The sequence below is a fragment of the Vidua macroura genome, chromosome 5 (genome assembly GCF_024509145.1).
Source record: "Vidua macroura isolate BioBank_ID:100142 chromosome 5, ASM2450914v1, whole genome shotgun sequence".
Classification (NCBI taxonomy): domain Eukaryota; kingdom Metazoa; phylum Chordata; class Aves; order Passeriformes; family Viduidae; genus Vidua; species Vidua macroura.
In genome coordinates, this window is record NC_071575.1 from 53,332,991 (window position 1) to 53,357,496 (window position 24,506).

The following is a 24,506-nucleotide window of genomic DNA, read 5'->3' on the forward strand; positions in this document are numbered from 1 at the left end:
AGTGATAATTTTTCCTAATCAATTACCAGTTTAGCATACTTACCCAGACATAAGAGATGATGTTATATCCAGTACCTTCACAGGAATAAGGTACTGCAAACCAACTCCCACTTCATCCAGCAAGTAAGAATCTTTCTTAAGACAGTAGCTTCTTAAAGTGAGGTTAGGAGTGGAAAGTGGGGCACAGATCAATCTCCTCCCCAGAGAATAATCTGATTCATTATCATTTATCCAATACTTATTTGTCCCAAAGAATGACCAAGCTATGGTTAAGAAGCTCTCAACTCCAAGTGTCATTATTAGAGCTCATTATTAGACAATTACAAGATTGCCTAATTGCAGATTCAGCATCTCCTCAACAGATATATTAAATTAATTTTTGATCAGGCCAACTCAGTTGGTTGGAAATCTTCTCCTGAATTCCCTGTAATCAAGGACTACATAATTTTTAAATTATTTTTAAAGAGAGCTAAAGAACTTTGACAGAAAATGAAAGGTTTGTGCCACATGCATCCTTACCATCTATGGATGTTCTTTTGGGTAGAATGGTTACTGCTCCTTCTGCAATCTCCTCCTGCTGCTGGACTGGTGAAATTTTTGACCCCCAGCTGTCTGACCCAATCCAGAGGAAATGTCCAGACTGATTAGCTTTTTTGGCTGCTTCCAGTACTCTCCTGCAAACAAACAATAAATGACCAATTAAACAAATTCCATTTACAAAGAACTTGAGAAACCCAGTGTTTATTTTGGCTATGCATAAGCTTACAATACTTAATTAATCTATAGTTTTCACAGTCTAAGGCATATTCAACAATAGCTGTAATGAACTCAAGATACAGTAATACACAAGTTAATTTGCTTTATCTTTAGCCATATTCTTCTAGCATTCTTATTGGTTTCTTCCTTTTCAGTTGCCAAATAACTATCTATTGGCACTCCTAGGATCTAGGAGAAGTCTGGAACTATACAGAATAAAGGACCAGTCCACTGTATAATTAGAATTCAATTTCTTATCATTAGATTTCCAAGAATTTTTACATAGAATTGAATCTGAAACTTCTTTCTTAGTCTATTTTTCACCAGCCAACCAAGCATCTTTGTGAAGAGGAACATCTTCAAAACACGAAATTAGGAAACAGGCACCTAATATCATCTTCGTTCGCAAACATGATTACTGCTCGAGCATTTGGAGTTTCCAACAAGCGCTTAATGATCTTTTCAAATTCTCCTGGTCTTGGTTCCCGAGGGATTTTGAGTGACTGAGCAATGCAAACACCTCCTAGGAAAAAAGTGAAAGGATAAAAAAAGAATTTTAACACAGTAAATATCCACACTTCAAATAATTCTTAGCTAATCAGGCAAGCAGACAAGGCAAGGTGAGATACAACAGCACAGCCAAAAGTAACTTATTATATATGTGTTTTGAAACATGCTTTGTACAGGCTTACACACTCGATGCATTAAAGAGTATAACACAACTACCTATTACTTTATATTTTAAGTACATTTTTAAACAACATTCTGAGGCCTGTTGTCAAGCACCACACTGGCTCAGCTGGACCAAGCTCCCCAGACCTACCTCATCTATGGCAACTGAGAACCCAGCCTTGCCACAGCACTGCATTGAGCCATGGATCCACAGTTTTACACTTACCTTATGTTCATGATGTGGCTCTTTGGTATCAGGTACTGTCACACACCTCTGCTTTGTCAGCAGAGAGTAAGTAGCAGAGAATATATACAGATCACTTTTAATTGTTATTATGACATTCTTAAATGAGTTGTCTTGATTATTTAAGAAGCTGTCATTGAATATTCTAAATTACTAATCAGCAAATGAACACACACTCAGAGATTATATTTATATTTCTTCCTGACAGAGGGTGTTGATTGAAATCTTCAGATTTTACCTGTCAAGTAAAAAGGGCTGATTTCTACAGAAACTTAGTGATTTTTTATAGCTTTCATAGACCAGTTCAGAGGAATCTCTACTCTCCAATAACAACACTGTGTTTCAGCATGCGAGAGAAAAAATTCTTGACCCTGTTTCAGGAATCACTGAGTCCATAGTGCTACCAGTTTCCAATACCATAGGTGATCTTTCTGATTGTTTACTGATTTGCTTATTTTAATTATTTTTTCTCTAAGAACTATTGCCTGATTCTCATTACTACATCTAACACCCACCAATTCAAGACTGTTCTTGAATTGTTTTATTCCAACCATAAGAGCCTATTGGGGGGAATCTAATCACTAATAAACCCAGAAAATTAAAAAAAAAAACAAGAAAATGTTTAGCTCGGACCAAAAGTGACAAGTTACTAGACAAACGCAAGCAAACTGTACATTTTGTATCCCTACATCTAAGTATTTGTACACTGAAATTGTTTTTAGTGTGAATAAGAATGTGTTTTAAGAGAGATGTTCTATTTTTAATGAGTTTTAAAAGAGGTACTCTAATGAATGCTGGTATTTATCTTCTGATCATTATAAGATCATTTGAGACATGTACGTTTCTTTGCATTAAATGCAGTTAGTCAACTAAAGTCACAGTTAGATGGCCGTGTTGTGTATGGGGAGGCTTTCCAACTTTCTCATCCATCTTACTCCTCCTATCAAAATGTTAGAATTCTGTTTTTCCAAAGTACTTCACAAATTAGGTTGACGAACACCTTCAGTGGTAGGATTTGAACGAAAACAAGGGTCCAGCCAGGTGAAACTTGGCATGTAGATTAACATGAAGCTGTTGCCAAGGTCCCTTGTGTAAGCTTTATTAAGCTTAATGTATTTAATATTTAAGCAAAATAAATAAAATAAAAGTATGACTGAAGATATTTTTTCTTATTTTATTCAAAAAATGAGTAGGAATGGTTCAAAACTGTCCCAAATCTGTCAGTGATTAAGAGGCACTAAGACAATGCACTTTATGAACCGCTTTAACTTTTTGGTCAGCCTTGATTTGGTCAGGCAGTTGGACTACATGATCATCATAGGTCCCTTCCAACTGAAATATTCTATTCTATTCTATTCTATTCTATTCTATTCTTTTCTTTTCTATGTAATATTTTAAAAATGCTGGGAATTCATTATCAGATTTTGTGCTGCCTTTGCAGAATCTCATTGACTTCAATAGCTCTCTGAAGAGGCAGATCCTAAGTTTGAATCAAGTTTAGACATGGAATAAATGAAGCATGGAGTTATCAACTGCCAGTGTAAAAACAACAACTTTCAAATTACATCACCCAGTTTTAGTCACAGGCAAGCATATCACCTTTTTCAGTTATGCATCAATTACTTGAGGTGTTACATTATTACTTTATTCAATTGAGAAATTCATTCTATAGTACAGGCTTGTCCTGAATTCTTTTCTTTACATGAAAGAAATAATATTTGCAAGTCAGAATACCTGCCATTTCTAACAAAATTGTTTGTATATAAGTCCTTACCATCCATAAATAGCGTAACAATATAACATAAATAATTTACTCTTATGTGCTATAAAGTGGAATATAGAACCTTTTTATGGCAACAGATTTCTTCACATTTTTATCCATATCCTGTCTCCCCATGATGGAAAATTCATTTGTCAATAACAAATAAGCCTTTATAGCAGATGATCCTTATATTTACCAGGTATTTTTTAAAATCTAGTAATGAAAAGTTGGACACTTTACTGTGAAAAGCTTTAAGCAATTATCTAAGCAGATATAAGGCTATAGTGATAGACACTTCAAAGTCCTTTACTTTCTTTCTTAAGTACCAATGTAAGAGAAATATTTAGCAGATATTCTGTAAATTTAACAATCAGCATTTCACTGTTAAAAAAAAAGAAATGCTCAAAAAAATGCCAAGCTCTCAGCTGACCCCAAAGTCATTCAGCACAAAAAGTAAAACAGATCCTAAAAATGATATAAAGGAATATTTTGTTACCTCATACATTTTGTAAGTGCATTTTTCAACTACTTCTACTCATGCAATGGCCCTTAAGGAAAAAAAAGTCATTCCACCTACATAAAAATCAAATGCAAATATTACAAAATGCATATATATAATAAACTATGTACATCCATCTACAATTTTTGTGAAATGGATATCAAGCAATGAAGAACTGCAGTATCTAAAAACGCTATTTTCAGTGAAAATAGTGTAGAAGAAACATAATTCCACCATTGCAGCAGCAAGTTCAGTCATGACTGTACTGTGTATTTTGGCATCTCTGCATTGAAGAATGTGTTAAGTACTACCAGGAACAAAATAAAATGCATTTCAGCCTTGTTGCTACATTTATAATTAATTGTGTAGGCTATCTCCAACTCACAAAACATCCTTACCTATATATTGTATATACAACTATTGCTCAAAAAAAATAACAGGATATCAATTTTCAGCTAACGATGAATTGCTGGATCCACAAAGGTATTCACAACATTACAGTGTTGAACCTCTTGGCACCCTGCTGCCTTTGAAATCTACAGCCTGGGCTAAGTGCCCAGACACAGAGAGAGATAAGCCTAGGAAAAGGATTCCTATGAGCCAGCAAACTAAATAGGGAATAATTATTCCTCCAAAATAGGTTCCAGAGGTACTAAAAGGACAAGTTTAAGGCCAGTAGTTAGGATTAATCTCTTAAGTGTGAACTAAAGAGAGATTTCCCCAAATCAAGAATAAATAGGGCTTGAGAACAGATGTCTCATACGTGATACCAATGGATTTACCACTTGCTGCAGAGATGCCAAAGGGCAGATGGTTCAGACATCTAAGGTCTCAAGAGACTTTGTGGCTCTGAATAAATTGTACTTCACTCCATCAGCATTTCTGACTGACTTGGCATGATGACTGCTTGTCTCTGTTGCTGGTTTCTAAGATCCTTCATTGTCTGGGGATGTACTTTAAAAAAATGCATTGGTCTAAATTTCCCTTGGCTAAAATGATGATAAATATAGCATTAGTATAAGGAAATGTGAGCTAACTTTCCTCTTACTGAAAAGAAAATTATATGTTTAAGCCCCATCAATTAAAGGGACCTATAATGAGGCTTCAGAGAGTGCTGCACTAAAGTTATTGAGGTAAAGAAGGGAGAGAGCCAGACAGACTAATTTCAGGTAGCTACTACAAACAGGCATCAGTAATTGTACCCACTGCTGCAGTATCCATTCCCTAATTCATATATGCCACAGGAGATGAAATTGACACTTTGCATCTATCACATATTTCAAAGACGTTAAGAGGACACTGAAGGAAAGTAGCTCTTTGGCTACTGTGGAGGAAAATAAAGTCTTACCACCAAATTCTGCTAACCCTTTTTCGCCTGTTTTCAGATTTGTAAAGCCGAGGTTGTCCTCAGTCAGCTCAAAGCCTGATTGGAGGAATAAAACAGTCAATATGAACTACCTTGTGTCAGTGCTGACAAGTATCCATTTGTCTTCTGTCCAGCAGCTATTAAGTGCCATACCCAGCACCTGGGGCAAGGGGATGATAAAGAGAAAGAGAGCAGAGGTGGGAGCTGGAAATCAGGCTTAAGGCAGGAGCTGCCTTATTCCTGATAAGGGGCTCAGTCCAGCCTCTTTGCACCATGGCTACAGCTGGAAATTCATGTGCTTTTAAATATAGAGACATAACCAGAACTGGTCTACAACAACACATTTTTATCTACATTGAGATAAAAATCACATATTAAAAAAATTGTTCCAGGTTAGGCTTGCTTTGCTTACAAGTAGTCTGTATCACACGCTTGTGGGAACACAAACATACACAAACAAACATAACCAACCAAAAAAAAAAAAAAAAAAAAAAAACACAAACAAAAAAAAAAAACCCAAAAGTGACATATTTGAGTATATTGTCAGTACAGTGGATAAATAACCCTTTTTTGGTGGTCTCACAACAATAAGACAAATGGAAAAAAGATGGATAGGTAGTACCAGCATAATTTTAGTAGGTAAGCATAATCATTTTTATAACAATAAATACTGATTTTTGCTGTGTGGGTTTTGAAGTCACAAGATGCCATGCTGACTATATGAACCTGTGTGTCAGAAGATATTGCAAGTGTATTTGGAAGACAGCAAGCAGACTTGGTAGAAAACTTGCACAAAAAAAAAAATTAATTTCTTGAAAAAAAGACTGAATGGTGAAGCTCAATGCAAATAACAAGGCTGAATTGTCTCCCACCCCAGCTAGGATTCAGCACTACATTATGGATCAGCTAAGTAGGATATATAAGAATGGTCCCTAATTTTGTAACAAGAAAGTTGAAAACAGTTTTCAGTTCAAGTGATCACTACTGGGATCTCAATCGTACTACTCAGAACCATTTTACCCTCTAAACTATTTCCTCACATAAATATAAATAGCCTTACCATTGTAACAGGGAAGGGATCAAGCGATGCACTTTGACAATCTATTTGTTAGCATAAGGAGGTATACCTTACCTGACTCAGCATTGCAAGTCAATTATTTCATGAGAGCTTCATCACAAATCACACTGTTCCTCAAAAAGCTCAAGACAAATAGCCAGGCCATATCTGGGATCCAGTCCTACCTAGCAGGAATTTCTCAGCTGCCTTCAGTACACATGCCCTTTTTTACTATGAGTTATAGGTCACTGGTCATTAGGCCAACAAAATCTTAATGTAGGTCTATGGAAAGTTTCCAAAAGACATTAATGTGTGAGGGCAGAAAAGTTCATATCCCAAGTAGGGGAACAGATGTCAGAGACTCAGAAGAAGTCCCAGCAAGAAAATCCTTTGAGACCCACAGGGCGCTGCTGCAGGCAGACAGAGCCTCTGTCTGATGGAATACTGCACACTTCCGACAATATGACATGACACAGAAGAACATAAGGAAAAACACGCAAGTGCATTTCTCCTCCTCTTCCAGTTCTTCCACTGGTTATATTGAAAGTCTAGAAATCTAGACCCAGTTATACTGAAAGAGTGTTCCGATTGCCAGGAACCTAGATCAATATGAAGATCATTGAAGATACTAACAACTACAAGATGGTCCAAACTCTTGTTCTGTTGACAAAAATCAGAATATTTATTGTATTTAGGGAATCTATCAAGACATTCCTTTTAAGCAAAGAGTTCACTATTTCTTGAACTTCGATGGTAAGAAATCAGAATGCTAAAGAAAAGGTAAGTGATTGTTCTGCATGGGACTTTTACTGGTGTTGATAATCAGTCACTTCTAGCAATTATTATTTAAACTAAAACCAACCTGCCATCCTCTTGTGTGTCCCTAGATTCCCTTAAGAATAATTTTCTAGAGTATGAGTCAACAGGGAGTGACACCTAGGAAGATAGTTAAAACTTGAAGATAAAATTTCTCAAGCAAGAATTCAAAATTAAATGTTTCCTTAATGCCAAAGTGCTGTTGCTAGGAGGTCTGAATGCAGCCATGCATTATATCCAGAGCTACCTTTACTTAACTACCCCAAGAAATGATACTCTCACTGATGCCACTGTGCAGACTTCAGGGTAGTTCAGTTTAAAGAGTAAGAACATGAGCATTCAGCATACTCTGTGCTTCCACCAAAGCCAATGCTGTGGCATCTTGCCTGCTATTCACATCCAAATCTGGTTAAATTAAATCCCATTCCAATGCACCTCTTTGTTGCAGTCACAAACTACCTGTGCTACAGAAATAAACCAAACTCTTGTGGCTTTTCATTTCTCCAGAAGATCACAAAATACCTCAGCAAAAATCTCACTAACTTACTTCTGCAAAGGCAGTCAATTCTTCAGCCAATAGTGGCAATACTTTTTGATGTAAGATAATAGAAAGAAAATAATTTCTTAAAAAAAGTAACATAAACAGGAATTTACTCTGAATTGACAAAAGTGGCACTTAATATCCAGTACACTTAAATATAATGGAGAATGAGAGATTTTTTTATAACCTTTGAACAGACAAAAACATTCTGCATTTCAAACCTATATATTGGTATGTTATTTCCTTCCGTTAACTAAAACTGCATCTCCTCAAAATCCCTTAATATTTATGACAAAGATTTTTTTTTAGTGCACAAGTAGGTTGGTGATGCTTTTTCACTAGCATGTCAGGTACAATTATGAGCTTTTCTACTCAAAACTAACAGCTGTTAAGAAAACAAAGTCTCTCCTTTTTTATTACAGTGTTTTAGAAAAGGCTTTTTAGCAAATGGCTTATTGTTGGGTCTTACATTTATTAATTTTTTTGCCCAAAAAAAAAAAAAAAATTAGAAAGCATTAAGTAAGACCATGAATGAACACACTACATTCTGATAAATACAACTCACCCATTGCTTTTGAACCTGTTTTTCACATTCCTACATGTACTCCCAGGCATACAGCCATGCATATTTCACAAGCACATGTGTTCACACAAATCCTTACACTGTGGTCGAAGCAGATGCTAATTCTAAAATAGAAAAGGAAAGAATAATCCAGCTCTGCTGCTACATGAGACCACTGGCTACTGGCTTCAATCATCAGAGTCACTTTCTGAGGCAACATGAAACAGGAGAGATCTGCTATTTTGCATTTCCATTCTGAAAAATAAAACATTCTCTTTCCATTTTTCTTTTTTTCTTCTCCCAGAAGAGACAGTTCCAAATGCAGCACTACAGATTCTGTTAACCCCAGCATCTGATGGAAAATAACTGCAAAGAATATTCCCACCATTTCCAGACCTACAGATTTTTTTTTTTTTCAGATTTGAAAAAAAAAACCACCCAACCTACAAACAACACGTTTTTTATCCTTTGATTTTTAGTGCTATTTGTGTAAATGAAAGCCAGCTTTCACAGCCTGGAAAGTGAAAGGCTTAAAGAAAAATCTGTAGTAGAGATGTTTATGAATGGGTAAAAATCATGTAGCCACTCAAAAAAAATTCTGAAAAGAATGAATCCTGGAAGGTTGTGAGAGAGGATGTTTTGTCTCCACAGTGACTCCATAGATAATTACTTCATCAAGGAGATGGGATGACCAATCAAATTCCAAAAGAGTGGAATTGAAATAGACCTCCACTTAACATTTGCTGGTCAGCTGTTGTAATGCTTTCAGAGCTATGTCTTTTTATCACCACATTGGATATAAATATTTCCCTCTGGGGAAGCATTGTTCTCACTACTTGAAGGTTTAAAACTCGTAGAGGTATAATATGAAAAAATAAATACACTGTAATTTTCTGTTTTCTGGCTATATGCAAGGTACAGCCTTAATGATGAAAGGAGACCCTCTATATTTTGGGTTCTTTTTTTTTTTTTTTTTATTTTCTAAAGATCTGGGGAACCTAGGTTACAAAAAGAAATTTCATCAATTCTAAAATATCTTCAAATTATGCTTTTAAAGTAACATCAGTTCTGATTTATATAAAAGTAAATAGCACGAACTCAAAGCCTGGCACATGGTAACCTAAAGTATTTTCCTCTAAAAGTAAATTTTATTAAATATGGCCCTAATTCTTTCCTCCATTTCTCTACACTTCCCCATATTAACGGGCCTGACTACTTGCAAAAATTTGGATTTGATATGCTAATAGTTGAGATGCTAATAGCCAATTCAAAGACATTCTAGAGGTGGTTCAGACAAAAGTCATCACTTCATCTCCAAGTATAGGTCCCAAGTCACAATCCACAATAGTTCATAGACGTTTGTGAAGATGACATAGGAGCTTATAGCATTCTTTATAAATATGTTTAAGCAGGAAAAGAAAGTCCACCACAAGAAGGACTGAATTTTGTTAAAACGTCGATTTCTAAATAAATATAATCTTTCTTCTTTTAGGATACTTTGCTCCCTGCAGGCCTCTTTAGTTTATCAGTTTTTATTCAATTCTCCACCTTGTTTATTTTAAATATTTTATTAGTGTTATAAAAGAGTGTTTTCAGTTAAGTTGTCCTGGGTTGCCTGATTTTAATAGTAGGCTGCTATCCTATTTCTCCCTTGCATGCTTCTTAATGCTATAATAGTGTTCAGGGATTGTATTCAGTCACCTCCTTTGAACTGAAATTCTGTACACACGCAGGGGAACCCAACTTTTAATCATACCTGCAAAGAAAAATAGCAGCTGTGATTAATGTTTTCTTCCTGAAACTTCTTGATCTGCTTTGTAAAGACATTCCTCTTTTTTGTGATCATAAAATAATCCCAGTTTTCCTGTATTAAAAAAAAAAAAAAAAAAAAAAAAATCAAAAGCCCTTCTGCTTTTTGCTATCTTCAAGAAGATAGCAAAATCAATTTTTATCTTTCTTCGTGTATTTCTGTAGCCCTAAAGTTCAATATGAGGAATTTATTCTTAAAATTAGGTATGTGTTATTTAGATTAGGTTATCTCTATTCATCCAATATTTATTTTCTTGCAATTTGATCAAAATGGTCTGCATATAAAGAATTACTTTAATGAAGATAAGTCAGTTTGACTAGGGATGTTTGAGCTTCAGTGTGACATTCAAAAAGAGCCTCAACTTGGAAATTCAAAAAAATAGCCTCAAAAAATAACTGTCATCTAATTCTTTTTCTGAAACTGCAAAAAGATAGCACATTTTTCAACATGAAATTATATACACAAAATTGTGAGGAAAATCAAGAAAGGATCACTTTTGACAGGGAATCTTGTAGGTAAATCTAATGCCAAGAAAGTAAATATGATATAGATTCAGTCTCCCACAACAAAATGGAGACGCACAGATAGAAAATGGAGTTTACTGCATAAATTCTCTACATAGCCTCCACTGAAGTTAAGCCCTTGCTAACATTATTCAAGTGCCCACTTGCAACCTGGTGCTCGAGAGACTTTGTCTACTTCCATGGAAATTTTCATCAGGAGCCATGATGACTTCAGCCATGCAGGAACAAGCTGAAGTTTCCTTTCAAGTCATGGTTAGCTTGCAGAGATAACATCACATATGAGGAGCTCTGTTCATCAATTAGACCAAAAGATAAAAGATTTTTCAGCCTTAAGGGACAATTTTCACCATCTACCTTGGCCTCTTCCACTTAAGAGTGACTAGAATATTTTTCAAAGGCCTAGCTTAGCTTTTGGAAAGGCAGTTTCATTAAAAATTAAATATTTTGTATTTGTTTAAAAATATTTTAAGTATTAAATGATTTAGTGGTTGTATTTCTTATTTTAGCAATATTAAAACATTAAGATAAAGTAGGATTTTTTAATGGATAGTTTTGAGGGTTTGTTACTTTTTTTTTAAGAGTACAAAATAATATGCACTATAGAGACAAAGCAATTAAATACTTGAGAAATAAATATTTTTTTTTCTCTGCGTATTTATGAAATTTCACAAAACAAATTTCAGTATTTAATTTCTTTTTTAGTATCAGAGTTTTCAATATAATGGAAATACAATTTCTGAGTAGTTGCATATGTAGTGAGTCAAAGAATGCTGCCCTGTAATGTCTGGAACAAATGGTTTCCATGAAGTGCACATAGTTTAAAAAATAAGCATTTTAAGGCATGAAGGGTGGCCCACATTTCTGTAGAAGTTTCTGAAATTATTTATAATCATCTTTACTGAAAAAAAAAGTCCCTCTTAATCTGTTTAATTTTTAATGTTTCTAACTTCAGTTTGTAAACAACTCAGTCTGGTTACATCTTTTGCATCAAAACAGATGAACAGACATCCACCTCCTTCATTCTTCCAAACACATTAACTTGTATATTATTAAGTTTTGTTATCAAGGTATATCAAAAATTAGGAAGGCTGTCTTTATTTTGTTAAGTATCTAGGCTGCAAGTTAGGTTTTCAAAATTCATATATCTATATATATCTATTTTGATGTTAGCACCTATTTATCTGACTTCAAAGTTCTTTGAGAGCTGGACACTTGGGTAAGAACACAATTAGGATCTAAAAATACTAAGGAAGTTTATCTGCTGACTTCTCACCATTGTGGGTAATAAAAAATTGAGAGAATAAAGCTAAATCTTTTCTATGGCTTCAGGTCTTTATATTTCTTTACACCATTTGAAAATATAGTGATTTTAAGAATCAGTAATACTTCTTCTGTAACACAGCAGTAAAATGAAGGAGTTAGTGACTCTGCAGCCATCCACATACATAAACTTACAGAAGTCTACCTTAATTTTAAAAATGTAACTGAATTCAAGTTGGCCACACAGATCCTGTAGATTTAAGAAAGTTTGCTGCACTGTCACTATGCATTTAATACCAAGGGCCTTCTGTATCTACACATTTAATAACAAGTGGTAAAATGTCTCTTGAGAAGAAGTCCAGGAGTGGGCAGATCAGCTAATTGGCATTTCCTGAAGCATGTTGGGATAAAGGATTAACTGAATTCATAAAGGTCTAGAGAGAAAAAAAAAAAAAAAAAAAAAAGCATTAGGACAAAAATTACTAACCAGGAGACATCCTCAGACAGCTGCAACAGGTATGAGAATTTATAGCTGAAGGAAGCCACTGGAAAATGTTCAGAAGACCTATGCATGCAATCAAAGAGAGATTGCAAACTGAACAGAAGCATGTAAGGCAGGTAACAACAATGTAGAAACATTGGAACAAGAGTAAAAGCAATGAAACACTTTTAATTCTGGAATATAATAAATGCTGAAAAGGTACTTGCCTGTTCCTGAACAAAAGATTCTATGTACATGCAGCAGTGCAGGTGGCTTGGTGAGCAGCTGCAGAGAGAGCTTCACATTGAGCTCTGGGGGGCAGGAGCCTGAGGCAAGAGGCAGTGAGCTGGTGCCAACCTTTTGCACAACAAAGGGCATGGGGACCTGTGTCACTGCCAGGTGACTGGGCATTCAAAATATAAAAGATAAGGAATCCTTGTCTGACTGTGGAGTGAGGATAGGGCATGAAGCAGGGCATCCAGGTGGTCTGACAGTGACTACCAGAGCGGCTCTGGGATGGCCAGACAGGAAAGCTACCTTAACATGTAAAATAAATTGCAGAAATACAGCAGTGTTTACTTTTATTGAATATCTAATTACATCTGGTTTGTTTGTTTTGTTGGGTTTTTTTTTGTTTGCTTTGTTGGGTTTTTTTTGTTTGTTTTTGTTTGTTTTATTTTTTTGGACAAATATCAAATTAATCTTCTGAATTAATCCTACCTTGTAAATGATACAGCAGACATATACTCAGGATTCTGGATAGGAGGTCTGATGAGTTATATGATACAGATCATTATTTCTTTAACAGTGGAGATGCTTTATTGGGAAAGGACCAGGAAACAGAATTAAATGTTATGCAGTCTGTCAATAGTTGTATTAGGACAGGATTAAACCCTACCTATCCTTTTTCCAGATGCTAGAAACATGGCTTCATTTTTACTAACATCGTGAAAGAACAAAGGCTCTACATAACATCAAAGTCTGAATAACGAGGCAAGAAAGCTGCTATCCATGCAGGGAGAAAGAGAAAAACCTGCTCTTTCCATGCAAGTGCACAGCTAATGTAGAATCTCCTGGAAAGAATGGCAGCCAGTGGGAAGAGGTTTTGCTCTCCTAGTCCAAACTTGGAAAGTCTCAGCTAGAATATATGGATCTCACTCAACCCCATCCAAGCTGTTCAGTGACATCAGATGAATGGTTGCAATTCTGTTCAGAATTAACACTACAGTAAAAGGGAAATCTAGATACCTCTACTAATGTAGCTATCAAATGGAAGAAAGGCTTAAGACATGGAAAACAAAACAAACACTAGGAGGATGGTTGGGTAACAGTTTAATACTGACCACAGAGCAGCACTCTTCTTTGTTTTACCAGAGATGAAAACTTGCAAGTGCTCTGAAGGTTTATTTCCATCTGATTTAATATTAGAATACTACAGATCTAACTCATTTCATGCAAATAATACCTGTACTGCAGGAAATTGTCATTAGCTGTAAAAGAAATGGAATGAAGTGTTTGCTTTGTCACAGATTACATATTCATGGAATAGAGTAACTGACAAAAGATGTCTGCATTTCACCCCCTTCTAATATAAGGTTTGATAGATCCACCACATTTTTTAGAGAATGAGATGAAAAAACAAGTCAACAATGACACAAAAAAATATAGTCACCAAGTACAAAATTGCTTTTATGAGCATTGCACAATAGTGGACACTATTATGCCATTAATACAAGATGAAATAAAAGCCTATTTCAGTGTGCATCTAGTTGCCTCCACATAGACCTTTGATCAACAAACTATCTCATCAAGGGCCTGAAGGATTTTTCTCTGTCCACACTACTCATCTGATCACATGGTTTCTGTAATTTGAGACAATTCATCATATGTAACATTTTTAAGCATCCTCCATTACGTTTTTCTTTCTCCCAAAAGCTATCAAAATTATACCAGATGAAAATCTATTATTCATGGAGCACTTATGTGTCACATATTATAAAAGAAAAATACAGAAATACATGTTTTCAAAAGTAATTAATTCTGAAATGTAATGCCCATCAAATCTGTCAAAAGAGGTAATGGGGAAAATGAAGGTACTTAAATTTACTCTGGGTTTTATCTTGAAAAAAGATATATGATTAGCCCCATGTACTCATGAGAAAGAAACTCCACCTTGCAGTGACAAAAAAATCCATTCTATTTTTTGACAAAAGTAGCAAGTGAGGGTAAAAAAAATGATAATAACATTCAAGACAAAGAGAAGATAACAAAGCAAGTAAGGACTGGAGAAATGTGCTACAATCACTCATTGTTCAGTGTAATGCACAAATAATAGTGCTGATCCTAAAACAAAATCTTTGGCAAATGCCTACTGCTAAAATAATAATACACCTTTGTTTGCAGTGCTTCATGATTAATGACTGTCAAGTTTTGAAATGGAAAAAAAAAATAAGAATGAATCCTTTATTCTCCAGACTTTCAAAGAACTTTCTTGCTCTGCTTATTTAAAGGTTTCCCCAGTGAAATACATACTTCTGCTATTAGAAAAAGTAAAGAAACAAGGGTCTTCCAAACCCTTCATAATAAACCTCCTAAGACAGTTTGCATTGAAATTTTCAAGTCAAATGTGCATTTTCAAATCCCAGAAGAATTCAATAAAAGTTGCTAGAAATTTAAGTATTAAACTTTTCACTTTTTCATAATCTGATTTCTGTTAGCAGCCAAAATAGTACAACTTAGAGAATATTTTTTTCTATATTAGAAAGATCACAATCAGCCAAAGATGTACTAAGTTCCACTGGATTCAGTGTTTGAAGAGACAGTATCCCTTTCCCATCATTTAGAAAGTTTTCAGTGATGGAAGGATGGGAAAAAGGAAATAAATTTCAATTGTGTGCAATAAAGTGGAATAAAGTTAAATTTCTTCATAGTAGACTATGCAGTGCATGTTTTAGATTTAGGACAAGAATAATATTGATAACACAGGGATGCTTTCATTATTGCTGAGCAGTGCTTACTCAGAGCCAAGGACATTTCTGCCTCACACCCCAACCCCACCAGCAAGGAGGCTGGGGGTGTGCAAGGAGTTGGGAAGGGACACAGCAGGGACAGCTGACCCCAAGTGACCAAAGGGGTATTTTAGACCATATCGTGTCATGCTCAGTATATACAGCTGGGGGGGAGAAAAAAATGCTCAGCATATAGAGCTGGGGGATATTTGGAGTGATGGAATGTGTTTGTCTTACCCAGCCACTGTTACATGTGATGGGGCCCTGCCCTCCTGGGGATGCCTGAACACCTGCCTGCCCATGGGAAGTGGTGAATTAATTCCTTGCTTTGCTTTGCTGGTGTGCACAGCTTTTGCTTTACCCTTTAAACTATCTCAACCCATGAGTTTTCTCACTTTTACCCTTCTGATTCTCTCTCCCATCCTGCTGCAAGACTGAATGAGCAAGAGGTTATGCAGGGCTTCGCTGCCAGCTGAGGTTAAACCACAACAAATAGTAAAAAGCAAAAGAATGCTCTGAAGAGCACAAATCTGCCCTCTTTTTTCTTGTTTCTTGCAGAGGATCTAACTTATTTTAAAACAGAGTAACCAAAAAATGAAAATGAAAGGAATATGGGAGGAAAACAAGAAGATATTAACTGCAGAATACCACTCCTGATAGCTTGTCAGAAAATAAATTTAATTCCAATGAAGAAAGCAGCATTATATACATATACCAGTTTAAGGCACACAAGTCACCATGTAGAACATCTGTTTACAAGATAAGTCAGGGACCGTGACCTTGCTGTGCTCACACATTTCCACACAGTGGCAAGTGTACACAAGGTCTACTGGAACCCATTCCAGACATTTGCAATCTGCAAAGACGTGCCCAAAGGCACGTTTCAGGTTTCAGATTTAGGCTCCTTGGGCAAATGCATAAGGATCTCAGTGTCCAGATATAAACTCATCTGAGTTTTTGTAAAACTGTAAAATGTTTAGTCTGAGCTAGGCCTTTTCAAAATGACAATTTTACTTCTTGATAAATAAACTAATCATTGGCAGGTTTTCCATATGAAGTCAACTATGTGCATAGCTTTCCTAGTAACCAAAGTCTAGCCATTTTCCACTCGGACTTCTACAACTTTTCCTCTCCTATGAAACTTCTACTTGCTTGAGTTACGATTCATCTCTTACATAGGTAGAAAAACATGAAACATGAGATTACAGTTGGAAGGGAGGAGAGGACTGGAAAAGGGACCCTAAGGATCCTCAGCTTCTCTTTTAGTCTCCTATCTCCAAAAAATACATTCACAATACAGTATTGTTCTCTGGAAACTCCCTCTGGATGAAAATACCTACAGAAGAATTACAGTGCTTCATAGAGCCTATGCCTGTTTCATACCATACCTCTCCCCTGTCCCATGAGAAAGACACTGTCCTATGCTGTCACACGTGAAACAGAACAGGAATGCTTAGTCTCCTCACCACTATAACTGTGGTCAAGACCAAAAGTACTTAAGGAAGGAAAAGCATCTGTCACGAACCTAAAGAGATTCCAGCAGCAAGTCTTTGTTGTAAAATCCCATCTGGAAAAAGGACATTAAGAGCACAAAACTATGTGCAATAAGATTAGCTATTGATCGGCTTTGTTTGATGCTGATTTTCTAATTGGAAAATAATATACTAATATCCTAGAAATCACCTTTAACCATCTGTGTGTCTGTTAGATTCAGCTCAGGCCTTTAGAAGCTGAAGGGCAATGCTGCAGATGACAGAAGTCCAGAGGCAATCCCACATGGGACTTCCTAAATTGAATTCCTGCTCTCACAGTGTCGCTATGCTTTCCTCCAAGTTGCATCCCTCAGATTGGCATTGCATGCCAAGCTTGACTAGAGGATAGTGAGAACCTGATTTAAAATCAAAGCCAACAGAGGATTATTTTTTTTTATCAAGACACAGTGAAATGATGCCTATGGCATTGGAGAACTTACAGTCAGTCTAGGTCCCTGAGACAGAAGCAGTGAAATTAAACAGACAAGGACCTATCAAATACTAACACAAGGACATGCACATAGAACTGCCTTCTGAAGTTGTAATTCTGAGAAATTATCATGTCTTAATAATTAACTTTGATTTTATTCTCAGATCTAGCAAGGAAGAAGCCCAGTTTCTCTCAAGTGCTAAATCCAGTGACTAGCAATGGAGAGTATAAGAAAATATTTTAATTATACCCCAGACTCATGGTATTTTCCCATTGAGCACCTTCAAACTATTTTCAGAATATTTGTCAAAGTCGCTCTTAAATTCTTCTCAGATACTTCTGTCTGCAAAGTCAGGGTCATCCTTTCCAAGCATGAACCAGTATGGTGGGACTTAAATGACTCATGCAAAATCAGTTTTCACAGACAGGATGGAACTGGAAAAAAAATTACTGTAATGTAACTTTGGGTATGCAGAGTTCCACTCGACTAAGAGATGGATAGCAATGCTCTGTCAGAAATAAACCCTGTTCATTACAGGAAAACAGGATGTCCCTGGGCAGTTACAGTGGAGTTTGAACATAAATTCATTCCTTGGCTGGTTTCACAGAATCTTCAGAGAGAGATGAAAACTCTCACCATCACTTCTCAGACCACATATGGGCAGCAATCACCTCTACACACTTTGTTGATAATTAATAATGAAAAATGAGAAATTTAAAGAATAAATGATTTGTTGCATTTTGTCACTGAAGAGACTAGGAAAAAGGCCTATTAATATAATATTATTATTATGATTGAAGTCTAGAATGGTCAAAATTCTTTTCTTCTAATGAAGTTGTATATATGACAGGAAAGGATACTGTTTTTCATCTCTGCAGAAGGATTTAGTTCCATATTTTTATTTGGAATAGTCTTTCTTTTTTTCCCCCACATTTTTGGCTGAAAGTTCCCTGCCAGCTGTCATTTAATTAAATTTTGCTAACTGAGCTCACTGGATTTACAGTTGCAAGGGAATCTCTACTGGAGAACAGCCATTATGGGTCTGACCAAAGGTTCATCTTCCCTGATAGTCCTTTTCTGGCTATGACTCATAGTGTAAGAGTGGAAGAATAAACGTATGTGCTGACACATTGTTCTAACCTTCAATAATCTCCAGCTCAAAGGCTTTTTCAGAGAAGGTGTCCTTATGCTCATCAAAAGTCCTTGCTAGAATTTTTCTTCATTAGTACACTTAGTCCCCCTGAACACAGCTAAAAGCTATAGTAGATGGTCCAGGGGTTCCCTCAACATCAATAAGCCTGAAGTTTACAGTGCCTAAAGATTAATTTTCCTTTTACTTTTTTTAATTATTACAGTCTTAAGCTCCAAAAAATATAGTTTGATCCTAATGCCATGGCAAAGTCTTCCCAATGTTGCATGTACTTTGCAGCTTTGCCTTCTTGTTAAGCTGGTGGTCTTATTCATCATATATATCCACCACTTTCCCCCCTCTTTTTGGAACAGATCTGCCAAGTATATTTAGATACATTTCTATGCAGCTTCCCAGAATATTCCAGTATCTAAAACTGTAGATATATTTTTATATCCCCATATGTGCGTCTGCATATTTTTTTCATGGACCCCAGAAAACTGGCCAAGAAAAGCAGCATATGCAAGAATCTGAGTGTACAGGCATATATGCACATCTCTAAAGGCTGCATGAAAGTTTTTTGAAGTAACAAATTCTTTAGTTTCTAGGACAACTGAAATCAAGGACCAGATATATCTGACAAGCAATTCAGTTGTCTAGAATCAAGAGAACTTTATTTTTTTTATGAATGACTCAAAACACTAATTACAGAATAATCCCAGATATATTTTCTTAGTGACTTTTTACAGTAGCCTAGCAGTTATCTGGTATATACTGAACCCCTTCTTACTAGATATTCAAATATGGTGATTTTCTACATTGATTTCTGTTTGTACCTATGCAGTAACTGTAGTGTTTTAAAGTTCTCAGATGCTAAAAAAAATATTTTCCCATGCATCTAAAATATTTGTATTTATAACAATAAAATAACAAGGCAAAATTGGTTACTGATTTGAGTTCACCAGTTTCATTAAGTTTGCTTCTAGAAGTCCTATTTCATACTGCATAGCTCCCTCTGAAGTCACTGGAAGGGTTTAATTTTTCATAGTTTGTAATGTTCATTAGATATTTATATGAAAAATGAGAACAAACTATGCTACAGTAGATAGAGCAAAAACAATTTCATAGGGCAGTAAACTCTCATACTCCAGGGCATAACCCAACTAGTAATTTATAGGGTTAGGGAGAAGCTTTGCTCTCCAGATTATTTTGAAAAGAATACAATTAAATGTTAAGTACCTTCCATCAAACCATCCATTCAGTTGTAAACTGGACAAAATATGGTATCACAATTTCTTTGCCTGTATTTTTGTGAAACCAGCTCTCTGCCTACCTCCCTTGCTCAAGTGACATCCACGGCAATCTTTCTCAGTTCAGACTGCTCCCAGTACAGTTCACATAGTCAGACATCAATTGAACTTGATGATGATGTTTTTTAGGATTTAAAATGTGTTTCCTAGCCTATTTACTTCTTTGTTTTACTTTATTCTATTTCCTATACATTTTTCTTTAAGGTATGAAATGACCATTTTGTTTCAAGTGAGCAAGGCAAAGCCTCTGTGTATTGCTTTCATATTTTATACACCACCCTGAAATACACCTACGTTTGAAAGCATAAATTATCTTCTTCGCTCATTTTCACATGGACTCTCATGTGCAATATCTAAAACTGTATTGATCAAATTTATCCTAGGCTTGCTGTAAATAAAGATAAAGAAAAATCCTTTTTAAATGTAAAAAGGTTAAACATAAAATGCATGTAATTATCTACCTTGTTATTAAGAGACTTCTGAAAAAATGTTGGAATAAGTAAAACCCTTTCCTCACCACAACCACTGATAAAAGAAATTTTACCAGATTTTACTGTCTCTAAAGTGATCATTATTCTGATTGTCCTTTTAAATCAAAGGTGCATTGCATTTGCTCAAGAATGTATCTCACAAAATTCCTCATGTATAACTTCCTTTTCCTTTGGGTTGTATCACACTTCTGTTAAATAGGTTCAACTTCATACAGCAGGAAAGGAATAAAAATAAAGGAAAGGAGAAAGTGATTTAAAGTTTCCAGGAGACTCCAAAGTGAATGCACACAGTAATATAAGGGTCTTTCACTCAATACAGTGCAAAATCACAATCCAGACCCAGAGTGCAGCACAATGAACTGTGAAGGCTTGGCCATTAGAAGTAGAAATAGCCACTCTTCTTATTTCTCATTTCTTGGAGAAAAAATGAGTTTGTCCAATTTAAAATGCCATAAATAAGGTAGGCAATTTTTTTTCATCACTTCCTTCATCCAATAGCCACACAGTAACCACTGCAGCTGGCTTTTACAGGTGAGAGGGCTGGAAGCAGGTCCTGTGGACCATTTCATCAGTATCAAAATGAGCTGGTGTCAGCTCCTCATGAAGAGACAAGCATGAACTTCCATCAAGATAGAGCAGAGGGGCAGCCTGAGCTGTCAGAAGTGACAGGCACACACTGGCCCCCTTCCCTGCCTCTTCAGAAGGCACATACCACAGTGGCAGGGGACCTGCCTTGCAAGCATCCCAATCCTGTCCAGAGCCAGAAAATCCACCTTGTCCAGGTGGGTCAAGGTTGGAAACTGTGTCTGCAGCCTTCTACTTACCTCTACTTTCCCCTTCCCCAAAGCTGAGATTCTTCTGAGAGAAGGAATAAGAAAAATTTGCTTTAACAAGTCCATCAGCATAAACTGCTTGATAACTTAAATCAGGAAGACCTTCTGGGACAGTACATTAAGCTCTGCCCAATAAGAGAAAAAAGTTAAATAAATCCTGCACAGACACAGAATGTATGTTTGATTAATTGTTATTCTTGCATGGTATATAAGAAAACTGAGCTGAAGTGGCATGATTTGATTTCTGAAATACCCTTGTGTTTGAGATACCCACTTACTTTATAAGCAGCTACTCTACCTCATTGTTATACAGTGTGCAACTATAGCTCTCTGAAATTAGGGCAAATCCTACCATCTGAATTTCAATAAAAAAAAATCTGTTAAATAATAACAGAAAGCATTTGTCACAGAGCTGTATTTTGAGGAAAGAAGGTTCAAAGACACGTCTTTAGGTTCACTGTGGTTTAGAGCAATTAATGATAATAACAAAAAAGAGTCCCTAGTACGATGAGAAATTACAAACAAAAGTTTTTTGGTTACTTTTTTTTACTGAAAATCCAATATCAGCCTGCCGATGGTAAATTAAAGGAAAGCACAAGAAGAGGTATTGACATTTTATATTTCTGACCCCATCTTTGCAACAGTAAATTCTTTCTTTGGCATTTCTTTCACATTTACTTAGAACACGATAAATATATCTATCCAAGCAACTATACCAACATTAGGAGTCTATTTTACCTAAGTTCAGGCGTCTTGTGTTGTTATGTAGGTGGAAAGGCAGATTCGTTTCTCCTTCTTCCTCGAGATGAGTAGGAGTGTGGAAAAATGCCATATGAATCAAATTATATTTGATTCATCATTATATCATTCACATCATACAAAATGGTTTGTGCTTAGGAACTCATTTTTATCCATGTGTTCCTGGCAAGTATACAAAAGAAAAGACAAAAAACCCAAGGACTCCACTGATTCAAAATTCAGTTTATCTCTGCATTTCTCCACATTGTTTTTTGTTTTTTGGTTTTTTTTTTTAATTATTATTCTTTTAGCAACAATTTGTATAATAATAATTAGTAAAATCCTATTGCAGTCAAATCTTTTTGGTAAATGCCTCCTAAAGGATTCCTTTCTTTGAAATACCTATGGTTAGAGTAAATCACATTAGCTATGGCAGCCAGCTGAGCTCCGTTCAACTGTGAATGTTCTCTTTTAATCCACCTGGATCTCCTCTACTCCTCCCTACACATTTTGTGGGCAAGGAAAACCAAAGGCCTTGATTACACAGAATGCCCCACAGTATTTTCTTCCAGAGAATTTAAGCATAATTTTAAGGACATGTTGCACCACTCCTTCTGAAGTCTGCAGTACTAGCATTATCATAAATCTCAAACTGACTTCCTTATTTGATCTTTTCCCAGCATGTGAACATGCAGGCACTGGAAGCATCTGTGGGATTCTGAATACATCTGAAGTAATGTGCACATCAGTCTCCTGCTGAATGGGTCTTAAATCTACAGCTTTTATTGTTCAGGCCATTGCTTCAAGTTGACTTGCAGTGCAAGAGGATTCCTGCAGAGGCTTTATTAAAGTCCAAATTCTGCAGTCTGACATAAACAAAATGCAAATTCTCAGCTTTTTAAATGCAAAATATATCTGCTAACAACCCTCTCTTTCATTCATGTGACATGCAAAACCAATTGGGAGAGTGATCTGTGGTGGAAGAAATTGTTTTGTCACGTCATTCCAGTCAAAACACTGAGGATGTGTTTCTAGCTAACTCAAGAGCAACTCTCAAGAATCATATCCTCTTCTTCCTCTCTCTGTAGAAAAAAAGATATTTCCTATTTCACCTGTAGACCAAGCAGGCTAAAGTTTTGTTGATTTCTGATGCTACAGAAGTTAAATAGGTTATCCACAATAAAAATATTAGTAAAATGGCTTCTTCATCTGAATTAAAAAAAAAAAAAAAAAAAAGCAACCACAAAAACAAACCTTCAGTTTTCCCAGGCTTATTCCATCCCACCACAGAAACCACCTGAGCATTGCAAAACAGCAGAAAGATACTGGTGAGTTGGATTTTGAGATTTCAAAGGGGTTTTGCTTAATTATTCATACAGCAAATTCAGCAAAAGGTTTTATTAGTTCTCTTTTTCCTCAGTTCATTTAACACAGGTCTCTCTGCTTCTTCACTTAGTGTTATTTTTTCTAGGTGTGAATGTCTTTTCTGTCATGTGAAATTGAAATACAATCTCATTAACATACAATTTCTTTTTAGATTGCATTTTCTCTCTTGTCTATAGCTAGTATTCAGTATTTTGCTTTTTGCTTTCTTTTTTGGTGCTGCTCTTCCTCTAGAATATCTTTAGGAATGTATTTTACATGAGAGATATTGTACAAAAAGCAAAGGATAATCTAATTTCTTTTTTACCAAAGAAAACAAAGTCCACTTCATGCAAGGCTTATATCTATTATTGTTGTTATTCAGGGAGGGTAGACGATGAAACTGTCAGAATAGCTAGTGAGGGTGTATCCTGCATTAGTGCTGTTCTGTAAGGACAGAGGGAGTGGAACAGGAAACATTGTTTTGTTTGCGGTCATTAATTTCTCTGCTGCAAAAAAAGTAACACTGAGCAGATGCACCTTTTTTCTGAACAGAAGTGTTTTTCTAATTAATTGGGGACTTATTCAATACTGGCTCAGCAATGCAAAATTGACCTTTGAAGATCAAAGTGAAAAGCCATATGGGGCTAAATCTTGTCTCTCTTATGCATGCTAAACTCACACATTTCAGATGAGTTTGCATCAGGAGTTAGACAAGTGATCATCATACACCATGAGAAACAGCTCCTGGGACAGTTTAATTGTACATCCAAAACTTCTGTGTTTCACTTTATTTTCTTCACCCTACCGTCTTTTTTTGGGTTTCTTCTGGGTGAGTTTCACCTCCACTCACATCTCCCTCAATCATCCCATTTTGCTTTAGCACAGTTGGCAAACTTCTTGCAACACAAAATCTTGGGAGTGAGACTATTAGCACTGCATAATTTAGGAGAGCCTCCTCAGTACACTGCTTCTTCATTTCAATTGTTTGAAATTCTTTTGCACCTACAGGCATATGTAGAAGCCAAAGCAGAATCCAAGCGTTCTTACATTACAGTACTATTTCTTGAATACCAACAGCCAGAGGGTTAAACTAATAATTCAGAATCAACCAAATATTTTTCTTTCAAAATACCTTACAAACTAAGCTGAATATATAGTTTTGTAATGCATAATATAGTTTATATTGAAAATCCTTATTACAATAATACTATATCTGCTGCCATAAGGAATGTTTTAACAATTTTTCCCCTGAAATGAAAGACTCTTAAATTTTAAGCAAGTCCTGTTGGTATCAGAAGGTTAAACTTGTAAGACCTCAA

The 24,506-nt window shown here is 35.8% G+C and overlaps 1 protein-coding gene across 2 annotated transcripts in view; it reads right to left on the bottom strand.

The window, feature by feature from the left end:
* The window catches only part of GRM8 (glutamate metabotropic receptor 8), a 301,344-nt gene that overhangs the window by 167,052 nt on the left and 109,786 nt on the right, over positions 1 to 24,506 (bottom strand). For both annotated transcript variants that reach the window (XM_053977511.1, XM_053977512.1), the window contains exons 3-4: positions 1,144 to 1,279; positions 520 to 674 (exon numbers count right to left, since the gene is read on the bottom strand). In XM_053977511.1, the coding sequence (XP_053833486.1) occupies positions 520 to 674; positions 1,144 to 1,279 (291 nt within the window). The remainder of the gene's footprint in view (positions 1 to 519; positions 675 to 1,143; positions 1,280 to 24,506) is intronic.